The sequence below is a fragment of the Coturnix japonica genome, chromosome 13, assembly GCF_001577835.2.
Source record: "Coturnix japonica isolate 7356 chromosome 13, Coturnix japonica 2.1, whole genome shotgun sequence".
Lineage (NCBI taxonomy): Eukaryota > Metazoa > Chordata > Aves > Galliformes > Phasianidae > Coturnix > Coturnix japonica.
Genome location: NC_029528.1, coordinates 4,276,772 through 4,296,519, shown reverse-complemented (window position 1 = coordinate 4,296,519; position 19,748 = coordinate 4,276,772). Strand labels below are relative to the sequence as shown.

Below are 19,748 nucleotides of genomic sequence, written 5' to 3'. Positions count from 1 at the left end.
ACTCATTGGGCCTGAGGTCAGACTTCACCCTTCTGAGAGGAGCAGCTCTTATCCCTCTCCCATGGGTACTCAAGTGTTGTAACTGTAAGAAAAGGTATGTGTGCCTTATCAGCCAGGGGAACTGATTTCCCCCTTCCTCAGTCTGCCTCTGGTCACTGGTATCAAGCTCTTTTTGTGCAGTGTTATTCCATTGACTACAGGCAGGATCTCACTTCAGAACCACTGATGATTTTTGCAAGCTTAGATGTACTTATTCCACAGTGTTCCTCGGGAAGCAGTGAGCATAGCTGACACTTGAGAGCTAGACAAGGGAAATCCAACCTCATGCTGCACTTCTGCTTGGAGCTTGAAGTCAAAGCTCCGTCAAAGCATCACCCGCTCTGCTTTTTTTTGTGTTTCAGTTTCGCACGTTTGATCCCTGTAAGCAGCTGTGGTGCAGCCACCCTGAGAACCCCTACTTCTGCAAAACAAAGAAAGGGCCTCCGCTGGACGGGACCATGTGTGCACCAGGAAAGGTGGGAGCGGGCGCTGTGCATGTTGGAGTCTGTGTGTGTGCAGCTGGGGATGTTGTCCTTAAAATCAAGTGCAGAAATGGAAGGATTTTCTCTTCCCAGTTTGTTTTTAGAAACGTAGGGAATGTAGAATACAGTAGGGAGGGTGTAAAGAGAAAACTGTGACTTTGTCCCCTCCGTAAAGCTTTGGGGAAGGTCTGGGTATGAGCTGCATTGTAACTCACCAGTTCCTGAGTCCCAGTTTGTCCAAAGATGGGGTCAGTTTAACAGAGGAAAAACCTTCTTGACTTGAAGTCAGCTGAGACGTGTGGCAAACTCCTGAATGTAAGTGAGGAGGAAGGGGCCAGGGGCTGGTGTGTGCTGTGTGACATCTGTCTGCTATCAAACCTAATCTCCAGGCAAGGCCTGACAGTATCTGCACAACTGCGAAATGTCCTTGGCTTCTCAGCAAGTCACTGTAGAGCCAAAAATGGGGAAATTTTCACTTGCCTTTGACTTGTGCATAGTCGAGGTGTTGTGTTTGTGTCAGTGATGTAATGGTGCCAGTTGGCCTCCATGGCTGAGAGCTGTGAGGTCCTGGAGACTGCAGCTCCACTAAGGCTGCAGTGCTGGCCCCAAGGGAAGGGGTGGATGTGGGGGTTGAGTGAGAGCTGGAGGGAACCAGCATGACCATGGAGAGGGATGAGCAGCAGAGAAGGGCAGATCTGCGTAGGTGGATTTGCTTGATGAGAGTCAAGGGAGGAGTGAAGAGCTGTGAAGGAAGGAGCAAGGTGCCAAGGGCTCAGAGCTCCTGCCCTGAAAGGCTCCTCCTGCTCCAGCTCTCAGTTACCCCTCTGCAGAGGTCACACTGTGCTACAGCGGATCTGAACTCCTTTGAAGTCTGTTAGAAATGCCTTCACTGGGCTGTGGGCGCAGGGTCTGAGGGGAGGACTTTGTTGCTACTTGGAAGGATGTCTGTAAAACGCAATGGATGACATCATTTATATGATAAATGAACCGTATTAGCTGTTGTGGTTTGAAATGTCTTTTTTTATGCAAGCATAATGTAATGCTGAATTCCTTCCCTAGCAAGCCATGCTCTAAATAAGCCACTCCCTTCTGGTCTTCTGTAGGTTATTTATCTCATAACACCTCTGTTGTGTGTTTGAGAATACTCAGGTTTTTAAATTACAGTGCACAATCTCAGGCAGTTTCTTTGGACTCACCTGAGATGTTTTTCCACATCTTGGTTTTATATTAAATAAACACATGCAAATCCCAGAAAAAACACAACTGTATTCCAGCCTGTCGCTTCCCCGACTTCCCCAAACCATTCATTCATGTGTTTGGACAGAAACAAGAATAAAAAAGGGAACTTGTAATCGCACAGTTAACGATCAGTCCAGTGCTTCCATTATAAACACTTTGTCAGGATATTATGCAACTCAGCTGTAACTTTTTTTCTCTGGACTGGGACTTAGGCTCCAAGGCTTCAGCGAGCTGCCCAGACAGGCTTGTAGTTCAGTGGATGCAAGAGGGGATGTGTGCTTTCTGTAGGTGATAGGAGTGAAACTGCTTTACTCCCAGAGGAGCCGTCCCAGCTTTTTGATAATGAACTTATTGCCGCCTTCCAGCAGAACCTGAGAAAATGATATCAAATGAAAAGCCTTTAGTTTGATAAGGCCCTGTAGCCTGAGCAATATCTTATGAGAGTGTTACCATGAACTTCTTGCTTCTCAGCTCTGTGTTTGACCATTGTACTTATTAGGAGCTGAGGGTGTTTTAACAGAGGCACATCATATCAGTCCTTTTCCATTTTTTCCTTTCCTTTTCATCCGTGCCTTTGATTTGGCCTTTCTCTGTTCACTGTCTTCATCAGTTTGGATAGAACAAGAGGCTCTTAGCAGGAAGCAACGTGACTAAAACACAGACACTGCCTGCAGTTGGGACTCGGTTGCAATGTGGCAGCCCTCTCCAAGAAGCATCTCTCCTGGTATATAAGGAAGATGAAAATAACTTGAAATGCAGACCACTATTTAAGGCCAATGCCAGAGAAAAGCAACACAAACATAAGCAGTCAGAGATGGTGATTCAAAGAGATCCATTTGACTCCTGCCTTCGGGGCGTGCAGTTTTCATGATTTCATACCACTGATTCCCAGTGCCTGTTTTAAGCCGAGGCCAATCAAATCAGTGCTGATGTGTTGAAGAAATATCCCAGCTTCGCAGCAGCTGAGATGTCCCAGTGCCAGAAATAGAAGCAATGTTTGGGAGAGTGAAGGGGCGTACGGAGCTCAGGTGTTTGCCCTGAGCCTGCTGCTCACATGGCTGATAGCTGATGGCTTTGCCAAACTCAGCAGATGCTGTTGAGGAGGACCAGGTCCAGCTGCCTCCTTCCTCTCTGGTGGCCCAGGGCCAAGAACACCTATGGCAGATGGGAGATCTGTAGCACATTGTCAGCAGCCACCCTGACAAGAGCCATGTCTCAGTGTGCCCTGCCTGTCTTGGAGAGAGGGACTATAGCGTAGAAGGGGAAGAGAAATTAGACTTCATAGTGCCAAATATATGCACGTATATGCATGCATACACACATATAGATGTGCATTTAATGTGTGTAAATATTTGTAAGATTTTCTCTGCATGTGTTCATTTGAAAGAAGTTGCCAAAAGAATGACATTCTGCTATTGAAAAAGGTTTTAAGTGAGTTTCCTTGTACAAATGGAGACATTATGTTAATTGGCAGCAGTCTATTAGTTTGGTGGGTTTAGTGATAGAAATGTATAATATTCTCTTAAGGCTTTCCAGCCAGAAGAGGAAACTTCTATTTTAATGGAATTTTAAAGGAAATAGGATGCTTTTTGTAGCTCTCAACCCAGTGTTTTATGTGGATTGAGAGGGGAAGGACAGAATGGATTTCCTGAAGCTTCAGTGATGCAGCACCTTGCTCTTCTGAGCAGCCACATTAGCTCCAATGAAACGACTGCTTCGTGTGAAGTCTGAATGTGGAACCAGAGATGCTCTGTGAATTGCCGTGCTTAAACATACAGACAAGAGGTAATTATGCAAAGCTTAACTGCACAGCATTCTGCAGCTTAGGAAAATAAAGCACATATGCTTTCAGCTGATGATTTATTTACTTGTATTCAATTCTGTCAGCTCCACCAGTAGCCCCAGGCTTTGGAAGCCAGGCCACCTTAAGAAATACATCAGCAGTTTTCCTTGTTCACTTTTTTTTAAAGCTATTACTCTTCTGGGGAGAGGTGTGTATCCACTGAAGCAGGTGACTGCGCTCCAGAAGGCAGGAATAAAGTCGCTCATGCAGGGGGTGGAATGCTGGAGCCCATCTGCTCACTGCTGAGAGGAGCACAGAGGGATGCAGCACCTGCACTCCTGATTTCTTTCCTTGGAGACAGGTGAGCTCCTGGTACCTTCCTGTGCCAACCGTGCTGGTGTTCCAGGTTAACTTGGCAGCTGTGCAAGAGCCAGAGCCCAGGTGATACTCCTGCCCTCACACCACTTGGATGAGATTTGCAGGAAGAGAAGAGAATGATTATTGAAATAAAGAGGTCTTGCTCAGAAGAAGAAAAGGGTTTCTGAAAACACCAATGAACCACCACTGCCCCCAGGCCAGCTCTGAGCTACAGCTCCGGGGTTATTCTCTACAATTGAATGGTCTCAAACAGATGGAGCAGAGTGGACATGTGATTGGAAGTGGGAATAAAGCAACAGCCCCGTTCTGACACGATGGGACTGAGCAGGGGTTACTGACATAGCCAGGCTGGGACGCAGACATGACAGGTAGAGACTGAAAGAAATCTGCAAGTCTTGTCCTGAAAAATGAGCGTGCAGCTGCGGGGAGCCCACAGGAACACAGAGAGAGGCTTTTTTTTTCTGGCTCTCACAGCAGTTGTCTCAAAGAACCGCTGAAAACAGCAGTGGAATGTTTTACTGCGCGAGATTTAAGCTTCCTCTCCGGGAAATTGCACTTGTTTTGGACTGCCCTGTTCACCAGAAAAACTGGCGAGCCCACAAGAAGTCAGCTTCTCTTCCAGTAAGAAAACAATTCGCACTTTCCCTTTTTTTTTTTCCTCGTTAAAAAAGAAAGATTGCTTTAATATGCTTCACGCTTTACATGAAAGCTCTGCTTGTGAAGGGAGCAGCAGCTGGAATTGGCTGTTCCCACTTTGTTACGCACTTACTGCAGGCAGTGGGAAGGGGCAGCTCTCACATCCTTTATTGCACTGCAGATGGATCCATCTCTGCTTTTTGCTCCATGTCTCCTCTTGCACTGATCTGCAGCATTAAGATGCTGTTGTGAATCACTTCATTTTATGTAGACTTCTTTCTTTGAGTCCACAGCCCGGACGCAGCCTGGGGTGACTCACTGCACCCAAACTCGGAGCTCTCTGCTTCCCAGCAGGCAGAGCAGGATTGACTTCTCCAGCAAAAATCCATCCTGCTCCTTTCTTTACACAGCAAAGTCAATAACACTTTCCACATTTTGCTTTCCAGTTCAGGAGCGAGTCACACTGTCAAACAGGTGGTTTGTTTGTGGTTATTGCAAACCACATCCCCTTGCTTCTGGCTGAAACAGGGGAAAGAGGCAGCAAACAAAGCATCACATGTCTCTGCGCCTCTCTGCTGAGTGCTGCATCCTGGAGCATCGCTACGTGGCTCTTGGAGCAGAGTTGTGTGGATCTTACACCTGAGGAATGCAGAACTCTGATGAAGGATGGTGTGAAACAAGCAGGGATCAGGAGCCATTGCAGCTCATCTTCCTCCAAGCCCAGCTGCAGTCTGCCCCACCAGGCAGACCTGTTCCCTGCATCACCCCAATGGTGCCGTTACCACTCAGGGCTGACGGTTCACAAGGTTTGCTTAAACCCCTACAAAGCCAGGAGTGCATCATCCTGGAAGGGCACAGTGCCGAACCTCAGAATTAGCGTGTTAGCATTTGTGTTTCTTTTATGCTTTGCTGAATTCTCTCTTATTCTGTCAGACAGCTGAGAAAAATCTGCCCATTGCAGCTCCGGAGCAGGATTGTTATAATTGGCTTTGTGGTAACTCGTCTTCTTCATGGGTTTTGACTTGGAATATTTGAAATCATGAGAAATAACGAGTAGCTGAAACCTAATTTCTGCTCTGTTTTCTACCCCTTGTCCAACCGCATCAGTAGCAAAATAAATTATGTGAATAAAGGGCCAGTCATCGAGTGGATTAGCAAATGGGAAACCTGTGTCTTGTCACCGTTTTACTAATGATTCTCTCTTTAAATTCAGCATTATTAATGATTATCCATCTCTTTTAAATTCATCTTCCAGCTTGCTAATCACTCCATGCTTACAAATGCTCTCCGGTTATATATCTCCTGGTTTTGTTTTTGCTGGCAGCATGCATTCAGCCATATGCTCAGCTGCTGCCGCCTGCCAAGTTCCTGAATTCCAGGGCTCATTAAGCTGTGTAAAATGTTGTTGTTGACTTGAATGTTAAGCAAAGTAAGTGACCGACTGCACTTGTTGTTGTGGCCGTCTGTGCACGTCAGCTGGAGCCCAGCCTCAGCTGCCACCAGCACGGGCAGAACACGACGACCTCCTGCGAAGCTGTTGGTAGTGCTGGCAGTGTTTGCCATTACTGGACTTTATGTAAGCAGCAGCAACAGCCCAGATCTGTGGTCCTTGAGAAGAATTCGTCCTGACTCCAGCTAAGGAAGACTCCCTTCATTAGCTTCTGGTGGAAGGGTGGTGGCAGATGTCTTTAATGGAGGAGACAGTCGAAAGGGTCGTAGACGCTGGAAAGAACCCATAAGGATCATCGAGTCCAACTTTGGGCTCCATGCAAGACCACCTAAAAATCAGATCATGTGTCTGAAAGATGGCAAACTATTAAGTCTTCGCTTGCATTTTTTGCTTTGTATCCTACAAGAGCTCTTTAAAATTGACAGATATAAGCATGGAGGCTACAAAGACTTCTGAAGAAATGTGTAAACACCTCGTGGGTTTGGAGAATTTAGGAAACTCTGTTTGCCTCCACATAGAACTTACTGTGTTAAAAAATGGGTAAGAGAAATAAGAAAGCCATGGACAGGGAGTAATTGCTGCAGAGTGGGTCTGTGCAGGGTGGTGTTTGGTGAAGGGTTCCTGGAATTCTGATCGGTTTTAGCAAGAGATTCAGTGAGACTGAGAGAGTTCCCTGTGTCAAATCAATAGTGTCTGCCGTGTGAGACTGTTGTCAGCACTGCAAGCAATGGCAGCAGCAGGGCTTTACCTTTAACCCTGCAGGGTCTGGGACTCTACCAGTTATGGTGAAATCCCCGCTGTGCTGATGGAGGAATGTGATGCTGAGAGCAGGTTAACAAAGTGGGCAGTCTCTAATCCTATGAGCATAAATGATATCTATACTGCAAATGTGTAAGTTTGTCAGATCTGAAGGAGCTGGGGATCGTGGGCACAGCACAGCAGTGACTCTCATTGCCTTTTCCTGGAGTGGTGAAAAATCCAGTGTCTGTGCCCAAAATGAAACATGTTGCACCAATGGTACAGTATGGAATCATAGAATCCTTAGAGTTGGGTCAGACCTCTGAAGGCCATCTAGTCCTGCTACCATGTACTCATTCTGTACCTCTCCAATTCTCTCTCCTAGCACTGCTTTAAAGGTCACTGCATCTGGCTGACACCAGACATCCTGAAGCAGGACGGGCACTGGGGCGCATGGAGTAAGTTTGGCTCCTGCTCTCGCACCTGTGGCACGGGGGTGAAGTACAGGACACGGCAGTGTGACAACCCGCAGTAAGTTTGTGACTCCCAGGTGTTTTTCTAACGTGAAGCGAATGAATGGTGCGAACCCTCACAGAATGACTGCTGTGATAACACCATGAAGGTTGCTGAGTGGTGCTGCTTAGATCTCACCTATAGTACACACTGCCAGAATTTCTGCTTTGGGCCCTTTAGCAAGACACGAGCCATCTTTATCTGCCAGTTTACCATGCACTGAGCTGATAGTGCCATTAAAAGATCCGGAAAGTGCTGTTACGTTATTGCAAAGGTAATACTTCAGAGCCTCATGTATGCCTTATTCTGGCATGAAATAATGGCAATAATTTGCTGGATTGTATTAAAAAATAAGTTTTTTAAATCAATCCAACTTTTTTAGTACTTCAGAAACAGTCTTACAACACGGAATGTGCTGATATCTTCAAGCTGTTTTCATTCCAGGTTGGAGCAAAGCTCCAGAGAGCAGAACCCTCCCCAAAGTTAATCCTAAGAATGTTGAATTGTTGTGCTCCGATGACATATAAATGGTTCATCAAAATAATGTAAAACGACTTAATTTCAGTAACACTGAAGCTATGATATATTTAATATAGACAGGATGTACAAACGATGCTAAATATGTGATTATCCCTATGTCATGGAATATCAGGGTCATGGCAGCAGGAAGGGAAGCAGTGGGCAGAATTAAATGATTTCACCAAATAGGATTTTTGAACATGTTCAGACAGGATGAAGTGATTGAACCTGACTTTAGTATTGGAGATAATCGTGTTGGTGCTGTAGCCGTGTTTTCTGATGGAAATTGTTCTGTTAAGGAAAAATGTGTCAGTTCTAATTTCAGCCTTTATTCCATTGGCAATATGAAATTGACCTTTATGTTTGCGGGCTCTGTTTTAGTTGTAAAATGCATTTGCACATAGGAAAGGCTGGGTTTGCTGCTGGTTTAGGAGGCAATATGAGTGAGTTGCTGCACCTGTTTGCACTTTCCTTTCCTGAACCACACCAAGAAGGTGACTTTTGTTCTCTATTTCAAAGCGCTTGGAGGCTCAACTTGCAGAAATTGCTTTGTGAGAGAGAAATAGTGACAGCGGGTTTTTAGATGGTTGCTTCTTTTATCCCAGCTGTAATGACGTATATTGAGAGGAACCTTTCCAGAGACACCTCCCAGCAGAAAGCAAACACCAGAGCAGTCATTAAACTAGATGAAGTCCTGATAAAATGTGAGAAGGGAGCACTGGAAATACATCACTGGCCTCATCAAGTTCCTATTGACATGGCTGGGAGTGAGATTGTGTCACAGAGGGTTTGGTAGACATTCAGTTCATGTGTTAATGACCAAACTAACCATTGCTTTCTGTCCTCTGCAGTCCAGCCAATGGAGGCCGCACATGTGTAGGGCCGAGCTATGAGTTCCAGCTCTGCAACACTCAGGATTGCCCCAAGGACTTTGAGGATTTCAGAGAGGAGCAGTGCAGGCAGTGGGATCCGTACTTTGAGTACCAGAACACCAAGCACCACTGGCTGCCCTACGAGCATGTTGATGGTGAGCAGTGCTACTTCTTGTGCTCAGGGTGTCTCTGTGGGAGTGCTGGAGCTGGGGACGCACAGGGCTGTGGTGTGGTCACTGCCATGGCCAGGTTGGGACTTCTGGCACCAAACACTGCACGCAGAATGATTGTTCACTGTTTCTCATAACACAAGCCTGAGAACATCAAATAGAATTATCAGGTGGCAGATTTAAAACAAATTTAAAACAAACAGAAGGAAGCACTTTCCCTCACAGCACATTTTAAATGGGAATTCACTGCCACAGGGTGCTTCAGAGGCCAGAAGTTTAAAGAATGATTTAGGGAAATAATTGAAAGGTCTGTAATCCACCAGAAGCTGCTGAACACCAAAATCCTGCCGTGACCTGGGGCATCTCTGAGCTGCAGTTTTCCTTGAAGAACACACACAGGAAAGTGTTAGTTTTGTTTCGTTCTTCCATCTTCCTGCAGATGCTGTTGGGCACTGCTGGGGCCAGGCACTGCTTTGGATGGGAGCTGGGTGAGAACCAGCACGATCACTGTGGTGCTGTGGCATCTTGGCAGAAATGGCCTCCAAGAACAAAAATGTTAAATTTACTGCTAACTTTTCTGCTTTAAATGCCAACAAAAGTGCAGCTAATTGGTGTGGGGCATAAAGATTGTTACCATGCTGTTGCTGTGCTGAAATCTTGCTTTTAACAAGCAAGAAGGCAGATGGCAATGAGTCCTCGCTTGTTTGATAAGCAGTGCAGACTGCTCACTGTTTTTAAACCAGGTCAGTTCACATGGAGGATGGGGCTGGCAGGACAGGGAACAGGTGACACATCCCACGTCCCCCGGCTGCTCTCAGCCCAGCACAGGTCTCAGGGAGGGGAAGGGTCACCTTAGGTGAAATCTCTCACGTTCCGGAGAGAGGATACTGCCAGCAACTGCCTTGTCATTAATTTGTCTGACTTATTCCCTGAACAGTTCTCAGGGTCCCCTCATTCTTCTCATGCCATCTTGTGCAATCTGGGATTTTCGGAGCAGCAGATGCAGCTTTGCAGCTCAATTTCATGGAATAGTTTTGCTGGCACAGGGAGAAGGGGAGGAATGCCACAGCCCAGAGTCCTTTGCTTCTGCTCAGACCTTCTCTTCGCCTCTGGAGCTGTCTGCCGCAGAGACTGCTGAAACTAATCAGCTATTTCCTATTAAATTCAATGGCTTCTGGGTCAGAAGCTGGCTCACTGATCTGAGCACTGATCACTGGTCACTGCTGGGGTTCTGTATACCTGTGCCATAGCGCCTTTTGTGTTTAAAGCTGTGTTTAAAACTGCCTTTTGTGCAGGCAAGGCAAGGCTATCTGCCTTTGTGTAGATAGCACAGCCCTGACTCAGAAGCAACATAAATCGTGCACTTGACAAGCAGCTCTGCCAGGCACATGTGGTACCTTTATCTATGGTGGAGACTGGGGGAAGCGCTTAATCCCAATTAATGGCAGCTGCAAATTTCCCCTTCTCGTGGAGCTGTGGGAATAAAGCTTTGTGCAGAGCCACAGGCATCTGCTCAGACCTTTGGGTGTTTCCTTTTTATCTGCTGCAATGAATGTATGGTCTGCATGGGGTGAGGCACATTGTGTGTGTGTACACATCTGTGCCTTGTGCATAGTGTGATGTTCCTAATATATGCAGATCCATTAGGTCTAATGTCAGATTTTCAATTGTCTTAAACTTAGGACTTCTCCATTATGGAGCTGCATGAAGAAAGTGAATTAGCTGTTTTAATAGTCCAGACACTGTGGTTTTTTTGTTGCTCAGCAGTAGCAAAGGTCTCTGATGTCCCAATACCCTGTGGCCATGAAGGCACCAAGAGCAATAACAAGAACTTTATTTGAAGAGGGCAGAGGCCACAGAACTGTACAAAGGGGGAATGCAACGGTCATGTGAAGATTTATTTTAATTGAACTCCTATAATTGTGGGGTCATTACTGTTCTAAATGGTGGGGAAAGTGCTTTAAGATCTGATTATGTTAAACCAGCAGAATCTGTGTTTGTTCCATCAAATAGAGGTGCCCATCTGCTGTTCTGTGCCTCAAAAAGCACAGTGCCACATCATGTTGAGTTCAGCAAACAAACCGTTAGAGCTGGCCAAGCACTGTTCTCTTTTGCAGCCAAGGAAAGGTGCCACCTGTACTGTGAATCCAAGGAAACAGGGGATGTTGTGTACATGAAGAGGATGGTCCACGATGGGACCCGCTGCTCCTACAAAGACGCTTACAGCATCTGTGTGAGGGGAGAATGCTTGGTAAGCTGTGATGCCTTGGCTCAGAGTTTAGCATTGTGTGAACAATGAAAATAGTGGCTTGAGGTTTTCTCTCCATGAATGCGTGTTTCAGTAGATATAATAATGCTTTGGGTATTAAGGAGGTTTCATTAGGCTTATTGTCACAATATTGTGTGTGATATTCACAGTTGCCATCACACTGCATGTAACTCAATTCCAACAGCTCCTACCTACACAGCAAAGATTTCACACAGTTTTTAAGAAGGACTATTACAATTAGCTCTCAATGAAAGCTTTTCCTGCTTAAGTTTGGTGGGGGCAGAATCCGCAACATACAGTCCTGCTGTAGCTCCCACGAAAAGCAGCACTAAGGTCCTGCTGATGTGCATTCTCCCCATCATTGATCAGGCTGTCTTTAAAAAATCAATAGCAGTTCTTCCAAGCTGGGATCTGCCTCAGATCATCTTTCAGCAGAGCTGGAGGCTCCGACTCAGCAAAGTGTTGCTGGAGGGTTCTGCCCTCCCCCCGATGCTTTGATTCTCCCAGAATTTAACCTTCTGCTTTATGATAAACTGAGGCTGAAGAGCTTTTTTTTCATATTGCTGCTTTCCTTTTGCTTGAGGACTTTGAAGCACAGTAACAAAATCTAATCACCTGCCTGACAACTATGGAAGAACTGGAAGTGCAAGTGTTAAAATCTGTTTGGATACCGAACTTCCAGGAAAATACTGCAGTTTGTTCTGGGCTTTGGTATCTGAGGTGAAGACTCATTTGAATTGAAGCTTGGATAAGTAAAAGTGACTGCTTTTCTCCTTTGTGTGCAGAAAGTTGGGTGTGACAGAGTCATAGGATCCACGAAGCAGGAAGATAAGTGCGGTGTTTGTGGGGGAGATAATTCCCACTGCAAAGTGGTGAAAGGAACTTTTTCAAGAGTACCAAAGAAACAAGGTCAGTTCATTCTCTGTTTTGTCTTGGGGGATTCCGGGTGTTTTCAGTTGCTGTCTCCTGATACCTGAAGTTTCCTGAAAAATACCAAAGCGATCACAAATAATTCACAGCACCATTTCCAATCAACTCTCTGCATTTTACTTTGAGACATATCTAGGGTTTCAAAATAAGGCTGTTGTCCATTGATTATGCAAGTCTGATGATATTAGGGCCCACACTTACATAGAGGAGGTCTTCAAGCAAGCCTACACAGTGTGCGTGGTGTGAATGGCACTCGAAGTGCAATTTAGTCTGAAGCATATGGCACATGAGGCATTTTTCTGTTGACCTCGAGCTCTTTATCCCTGCTGTACTTCATCATCCAGCACAGAAATAGGAGTGGCAGCGATGCTGGATTAGGTTCAGCTTCTGTGATGCACCCTGCTTTTAGAAAATGTTTATTTGAAACCTAAGCCAGACTCTTCCTGTTTGATGTATACTAACCAGTTATTATCTCTTTAAATACTACAATAAAGGACACATTAAGATGTTTGAGATTCCTGTTGGAGCAAGACATTTACTTATACAGGAGTCAGACGCCACCAGTCACCATCTCGGTAAGTGTGCAGCAAGTGGGACAAATTTGCAGTCAGAACATTTTTTCATCTGTTTATTTTTATCCTTGGAGCCTCACAATATGTTTGTACATTTGTTTACCCTCTATCCTCCCACGCCACATACCTCCTTCAAGTATGTTAAATTAGGAAACTTGTTTGGCAATTGGCTTTCCCTGTTCTGTGTTCCCTGGAGTCCTAACAAGAACATCCCTGCACGTGTGAAAGTTGCTGATAGAGGAGCTGAATTGCTTTATTTTCCAACGTGCTTCTCATCCTGTTGTTCTCAGCTCCATCCAAGAACAAAGAATACATTTGCTCTTTTTCAGATCCTGCCCCACAGTTAGCAGCATTGACACAAGGCTGCCCAACCAATCACACAGCTTAGGAGTTAATGGAAATCCTCTCCTTGCAGTGCTGTGTAATTGATGAGAAGCAGTGCGTACTGGGCTGTTATTAATTGGAAGTGGATTCGCAATAAATGACCTACTAATTGCATTGCAAGTTGATCGAATTTCTCACCAGTGAATGCCTCCTATCCTGTCCTGTGGGATGTGCACCATTGCTCACAGGGCTAGACAAGGTTCTGCATAGGATCACAGAATAGTTGGGTTGGAAAGGTTCTTAAAGTCCTTCCAGTTTCATCCCAGATCAGGACTGGTCAGGGCTCCATCCAGCCTGGTCCTGAGCACATCCAGGGACCAACAACGTCTCTGGACAGCCATCAGCTGTACCTGAACCTCCCTATCTCTTGCAACAAGGACCTCTGTGGGTTAGCCCAGTGGGCTTCCCCCCTTGGAGTGGTAATACCATGTGTGAAAGCTGAGAACCATGGAACCCTGAGCTGCCCATCAAGTTGGTTTGGGTTTGGCCATTGGGATGAGAAGCAGCTGAGAACAGGCAGACATGCTGTGGTGGTGCTGGCCTTGCTTCTGACTGGGCAGGCTACGAAAAAGAAGGAAAATCAGAACAATTGATGTTCCTGGAGCTGAGCAAGAAAGCACTGCAGTTCAGTGAAACACCTGAGAAAGCTTTTCCAAACCCATGAGAGAAGAGAGAGAAATGCACACTGCTGTGCCCGGCCTTTTCTGCTCCTCCCACCAGGACTAGAGCAGAACAAACCCAGAGGTGAGAAGCAAACCTCCGATACTCACATTTCTTATGTTGTTTCTAGCAATTAAAAATCGTGAAACGGGAAGATTCATTTTAAGTGAAGACAACTACGTGCCAGACTCTAAAATATTTATTGACATGGGTGTGGAGTGGGAATATCGGAATGACGATAATAGAGAAACCGTGCAGACCATGGGGCCTCTGCGTAATGGAATAGTTATTCTGGTAAGTCAAATGAAAACCATCTTCCACAGAGCTCAGTGTCAGGATTACAGAGTCATAATGTGCTATAATATATTTTAGATTCCTCTTGTGAGTTAGAAGAAGACATCTGCTTCACTTATAAGACAATAGAAGATGTATTTTAATTCCTTACTTCTAATTCACCGCTGTGTACTTGAATTGTTATAACTCAGAGCAACGTATTGGGCAGTCATTTCTCCTGATTATTTCCTTCAGCTAGCCAAGAAAATGGTCCCTGTGTAAAGGCTCTCCAGCCCACTTAATGTATCTGTCATGGGAGCATTAGTTAAAAATAAAATGGTTCCTTTCAGTTCATATCCTCCCGTCCATGTTTTGAAAATATATCCTGCAAAGTCCAGTGCAGGATTCTTGTACTGCCAGGCTCAGTTTGTTAAGGCACAGCCAGTTCTGCGCTTCCAAAACCCTTGTGACTGTATTCTTTTTTTCATTGCTAAATAGCAAATGACTACCATAAGTAGGAATAGGCTGATTCAGAACCTCCCTTAAAGCAGCTGTGATGTGTTAGTCTGTACCAGCTGAACACTACAGGAGGAATGAAAATTGTTTTCAAAGGACCGCTATTCACACCTTATTTACCTTGAGTTGTGTTCTGTTGAATTTGTCTTGATGTAGCATTGATAGCAAAAACCTCTAAATGATTTATACTTCTACCAAGATTGAGAAACCAGCCTTACAGGATTCCCAGAAATATCATAAGAATATTTATGTTCTATCAGAAGTCAGAGCAATTTCCTTCACCTCTTTCTGTTATCGGTGCACTTGGATTTGCCTTTTCTTTTAGTGGAACTATCCATCATGGATTTAGGAGAACATTTCCTTCCTTTATGATGGGATATGGAAAAAATTTAGTGTTGTGAAGTCAGTCCAGTGCTGGCAAGAAAAAGCAGTCTAAATCAACAACAGTCTTTAATATGCAGTTTATAAACTCCGTGTCACGAGGAAAGAGATACTTTTTCATTAGGGAAAAAAAAAATAAAAATGTGTTGAGTGCAGCTAGAAGGTTTAAATCCCTCTGGGGGTGTTCTGAACCATGATGGTTGCTATTTCACATCACTTCACATAGCTTCCGATATCGGTCTTTAAATGTTTTTTCCCCTACATCTGTTTTGCTTCCTAGGTGATTCCTCATGGTGGTGCCAAGATATCTCTGACTTATAAATACATGATCCACGAGGATTCCTTGAATGTAGATAACAATAATGTTTTGGAAGTGGACTCAGTATCGTATGAATGGGCTCTGAAGAAGTGGTCCCAGTGTTCAAGACCTTGTGGAGGAGGTAAAATAATAATAATAATAAAAATTAAAAAATATCAACCCAAAACATTCAAAACTGTTTAAGAGAAAACTGAAATGGCTCTTGGGGAAGATCTGGGATGGCTCATTTCTAACTTAAACTGGAAGACTTGTCCAAGTGTGCAAGACTTGGGTGAGGATCTTGGAGGCACAGGGGTGCTGAACTTGAAGGTGAGCTGGGGCCAGACCTTCAGTGAGTCTGCCTCCTGGGCTGTGCCCCTTGCAATGTGAAGATCCTTGCTTTGGGCGTCAGATATAGGCCCTAACGATGTCCACCAGTGTGATGGGTGGGCTTCAGCCCATTAACATAGCTTGAAACCAGGTGGTGTTTTGCTGCATTATAGCCTTAGTGAAAGACAAAGGAGTTGAACTATTCGTGGTGCTAAGTCAACATGAATTCAAGCATTTATTCAGTGTGATTAGCAGGTCCTGTGCATGTACTGCCAGTCCTTAAAGTAAGAGGAGTTTCTTTCTACAGGCTTCCAGTTCACAAAATACGGCTGCCGGAGGAAGACGGACCACAAGATGGTTCATCGGAGTTACTGTGAGCTGATCCAGAAGCCGAAGCCCATTCGCAGGGTGTGCAACCTCCAGGAGTGCTCACAGCCCATGTAAGCATTGCTCGGTGCCCTCTGGCAGCTGCTGGAGGTGTTGTTCCCAGCTGGCTCTTGTCAGCTGAAAGAAGGTGGCTTCAGCTTGGTCTTTGTTTTCCAACTTGATGCATGGCTGCTTTAACATAAAGGCTCTTACAAACCTCAGCATATCATTGCAGAGACTCAGGGCTGTGAGTATTCTGCTAGCAGAAATGCCATTTCTGGGGCTGCTGGTTCCTATTTCTTCTGAGATAAATTGGATTAGAGAAAAGGGCAGTTTTGATCCAGATGCTTGTGTTCACGCCATCTTGAGGTAATAAAAAATAGACATAAATTCAGTTTATACCAGTTGATTTTATGCAGTGAGAATTAATTATGTAAGAACAAATTTATAGAGTGCTACATAAGAAAACCAATGTCATACATCCCACCAAGCCCAAATCTTCCTTAAGCTGACAGCATGTTTTCAGACACACAGACAGGGAAAAAATATTTGCCCTGGTTGATTTCTCTGTCTGTTCTCTTACTGCAAGGTACACTGGTACACCTGGTGTACCTGCAGTTGTTACGAATATCCTTATTCACAGATTTCATGTGCTTTTTGACTGGCAGCAGGTTGTCCTGTTATATGTGGGATTCGTATTCCTCTTGTTGCTACTGCAACAAGGAAGGAGTGTGTTGATCTCAGCTTTTACCTCTGGGGACTCAGTCTGGATGCCAGGAAGCACAGCAAACAAGTAGAACGTATCACTCAATATTTCCTAACTTCCTTTCAAAATAGATTTAAAGAGGAGAAAAGCCAAGAAACTGTACCCCATAAACTCAGCATGGGTCAGGGTTTAACATTGCTTCTTTGGAACTTGAAGTAATGACCTAACAACCGTATCTCAGTCTCCCTGGAAAGGACTGTACTCTTAGTTCAGCTACAAATATAATTGGACCCAGGAACCACAAAGACTCGATGGGATCCCAAATTATACTTGGATTCCTGAATGTTTCTGTCACCTGTTTCCACAGAATGGCATTGAAGCATTTCACACACAGGAGAGGCAATTATTTAAGACACTTTAGGAAGGTCTGCAACACGCAGAATCACACTAATATGCTGCTTTTTCACTACTAATGGGAAAAAAAGAAATATCTTTGACTCAGAAATCATCTTAGAATTCATGCTTTGGGCTCACAGTTGTCTCCTGCCTCCACAGCTGGTGAAATTTCAGTTGGTTACAAGGAGAAAGTTGGATGAAATTGCCACTTCACTTTTTTGCTTGAGAATTTCATGCATTTCGTTGTGCCTGTGCTGTTTTTATATGTATAAACCTGGGATTTTATGAATTCTTTAGGACAGTCTCTTCAAACTCAGCATGTCTCTCCATACTATGTACATCTTTAATGAAGTTTATCCCATGGATCCTGTTTACATTGAACAGTATTTCCATCTTGTGGGTATCTGCATTCTGTAAATATTTACAGGATGCTGTACATCTTCCTCTGCTTGATTATAACAAAGCCTTCAGTCTGTTTCCTGAATTTCCTCCAGTCCCTCTCTGTCCTTGTTTTTCCTCTCTAAATTCCAGACAATATGCAGCTGTAATTCTTAAGCCCGTTTTGATGATCGGTGAAGTGTTCATCTATACCACATTGTGAACCATAGGTGATGTTTTCCAGTGTCCGAATTGATAAATGATTATTGAACTCCTTCCTCCAAACCAGACATTTCTGATGCTGGCATTCCCTCCCATGGGTCCCTATGGGAAGCCAGCATAGGATGGCTGGTGTGCAGCTCGTGTCTTTGCCAGGAGCCGGGGGCTCAGCAGCACCCTTGGGTTGGCTGCTTCTGTCATAAAAATCCTGTCTCATTTGTTACATGCAGTCTTGGAGGGGCCTGCTTAAAATGAAAGTAAATGAAGCAAAGCAAGAGTGATGCTTATCTCAGAGGTAAACCAACAGAGGCTTTGTCTGCACTGTGGTACTTCAGCTTTCATTTTACAGATGCTCACAGGGATCATCTGACATAATTATAGTAGTGTCTGACTGCCATGCTGTCACAATTGTAAAGCATCTTACAGTGATAATACATAAAACTGTATGCAAGAAAAGGAAACAAGGGGAAAATGATAAGGACTTACTGCTAGAGAGCACTATGTAGCCATGCCCAAACTCCAGCCTTACCGATATAACATCAAAACTGGAGAAATATTCTACCAGGTGCCCTTAAGGCTAAAAAGCTCTTGTCGAGTTGGATCTAATTTCAGCATGAATGTGATATTTTAAACTGGTGACTCAGTCCTACAAAGCTGAAATTTCACAGTGGGTAAATTCAAAGCTCTGGCTCCTTTGGGTTCTTTTAATGCTTCCTTACTTTTCCTTTCCAAAAACAGGCTGTGCCATTCTCTGCTGGAAATTAAACAATATTGAATTTGTACTTGGGAAGAAGAATTTTGTATGATTGGAAGGAAGGCAAAATATTGTGAGGTTAAAGGTTTTGTGTGTACAGCAAAACACATTTCTTTCAGTTCGGACCAATGGGATTAATGTATTTTCAGAGTTAGTATGGGAGGCCATTTATATTCAATCTGAGACCATTTAGGCTTCTTTTACAATAAAAAAAGAAATGCAAATTTCATCGTATATGAATTTTTTCAAGGCATTTGATGGCTTAATCTGCTGTAACATTTAATCCAAGGTGATGGAATGTAGTTGGTAAATTAATCTGTTACAGTTTGGTGTTAAACGGCTTTGACTGCAGTATAAAAGTTCTCTTTCCCCTCCCCCAGATGGGTTACAGGAGAATGGGAGCCTTGCAGCAAAAGCTGTGGGAAAACGGGATACCAGGTGCGATCTGTGCGATGCATCCAACCCCTGCACGACAACACAAACCGCTCCGTTCACACCAAGTACTGCAACAACGACCGGCCGGAGGGCAGGAGGCCTTGCAACAGGGAGCTTTGTCCAGCACAGTGGAGAATAGGACCCTGGTCACAGGTCAGTCTCTTCTTGGGTGTCTCAAGCAGTTAATTTCTTCTGAAGCAAAGGTGGAAACTGTGGTTTTTTCTGTGCTTTCTATTCAAGTGCTTTAAGATGATAAATTAACACCTATACAGAGGGTCTATGGCTTCCTCTGCTGCTAATGCCACAGAAAGCCACATGGTGGCATGCCACAAAAATCAGTGGCACTCCCTCTTGTGTAGTTACTGAACGTACTGCGCTGGTTCGAACAACGCGTCACGTTGACTCAAATCAGGTGCAGTGGCTTAAAATTTAAAAAATAACTTCTAATCTGTTGTTTTGAAAGGCTGAATTGGGGTCTAACCTTATGCACATCCTTTCAGTGCTCCGTCAGCTGTGGCAATGGCACTCAGGATCGCCCAGTCCTGTGCCGAACCAGGGACAACAACATCGGCCTTTGCAAAGAAGCTAAACCAGAGAACGTAAGGATTTGCAGACTACCTCCATGTCCAAGTAAGCACTTGACTTCTCTGGCTTTTCTGCTTTCTCAGCTTTTTCTGCTGTTTGTAAATGACAGCTGTGAGATTGCTTTGTATGCCCCTGTTAGTAAATAATTCATTTTTCCTTGTTCCTGATGTATTCATTGAGGTAGCTCTTGATTAAGGACTAAGCAGCCAATTACGATCTCCACTACACAGGTTTTAAGTAGACGGTGTAACTAGACTACACTGGATGTATATTAGGAGGCAGATAATGGTGCTGTGAGAAGTGCTGCTGGAATACTGTCCTTTGGGCTGCAATCTGTGTTCATTGTCAGGTATTAGGCACAAGTTGAGCAAACTGAAAGAACAACCCCCTGCCCCAAACCACACAGCCCGGCCATCATCGTTTAGCTCCTTTGCTACCTGAGCCTCCTAGTTTATCGGCCTGTGACAGGTCAGCTAC

General features: G+C 44.6%; 1 protein-coding gene across 2 annotated transcripts in view; it reads left to right on the top strand.

Annotated features, from left to right (window-relative positions):
- ADAMTS2 (ADAM metallopeptidase with thrombospondin type 1 motif 2) overlaps nt 1-19,748 on the top strand; it is a 165,211-nt gene that overhangs the window by 136,883 nt on the left and 8,580 nt on the right. For both annotated transcript variants that reach the window (XM_015875604.2, XM_032447505.1), the window contains 11 exons: nt 402-515; nt 7,131-7,276; nt 8,629-8,804; nt 10,937-11,070; nt 11,874-11,997; nt 12,513-12,593; nt 13,765-13,928; nt 15,085-15,244; nt 15,740-15,872; nt 18,632-18,839; nt 19,187-19,316. In XM_015875604.2, the coding sequence (XP_015731090.2) occupies nt 402-515; nt 7,131-7,276; nt 8,629-8,804; nt 10,937-11,070; nt 11,874-11,997; nt 12,513-12,593; nt 13,765-13,928; nt 15,085-15,244; nt 15,740-15,872; nt 18,632-18,839; nt 19,187-19,316 (1,570 nt within the window). The remainder of the gene's footprint in view (nt 1-401; nt 516-7,130; nt 7,277-8,628; nt 8,805-10,936; nt 11,071-11,873; nt 11,998-12,512; nt 12,594-13,764; nt 13,929-15,084; nt 15,245-15,739; nt 15,873-18,631; nt 18,840-19,186; nt 19,317-19,748) is intronic.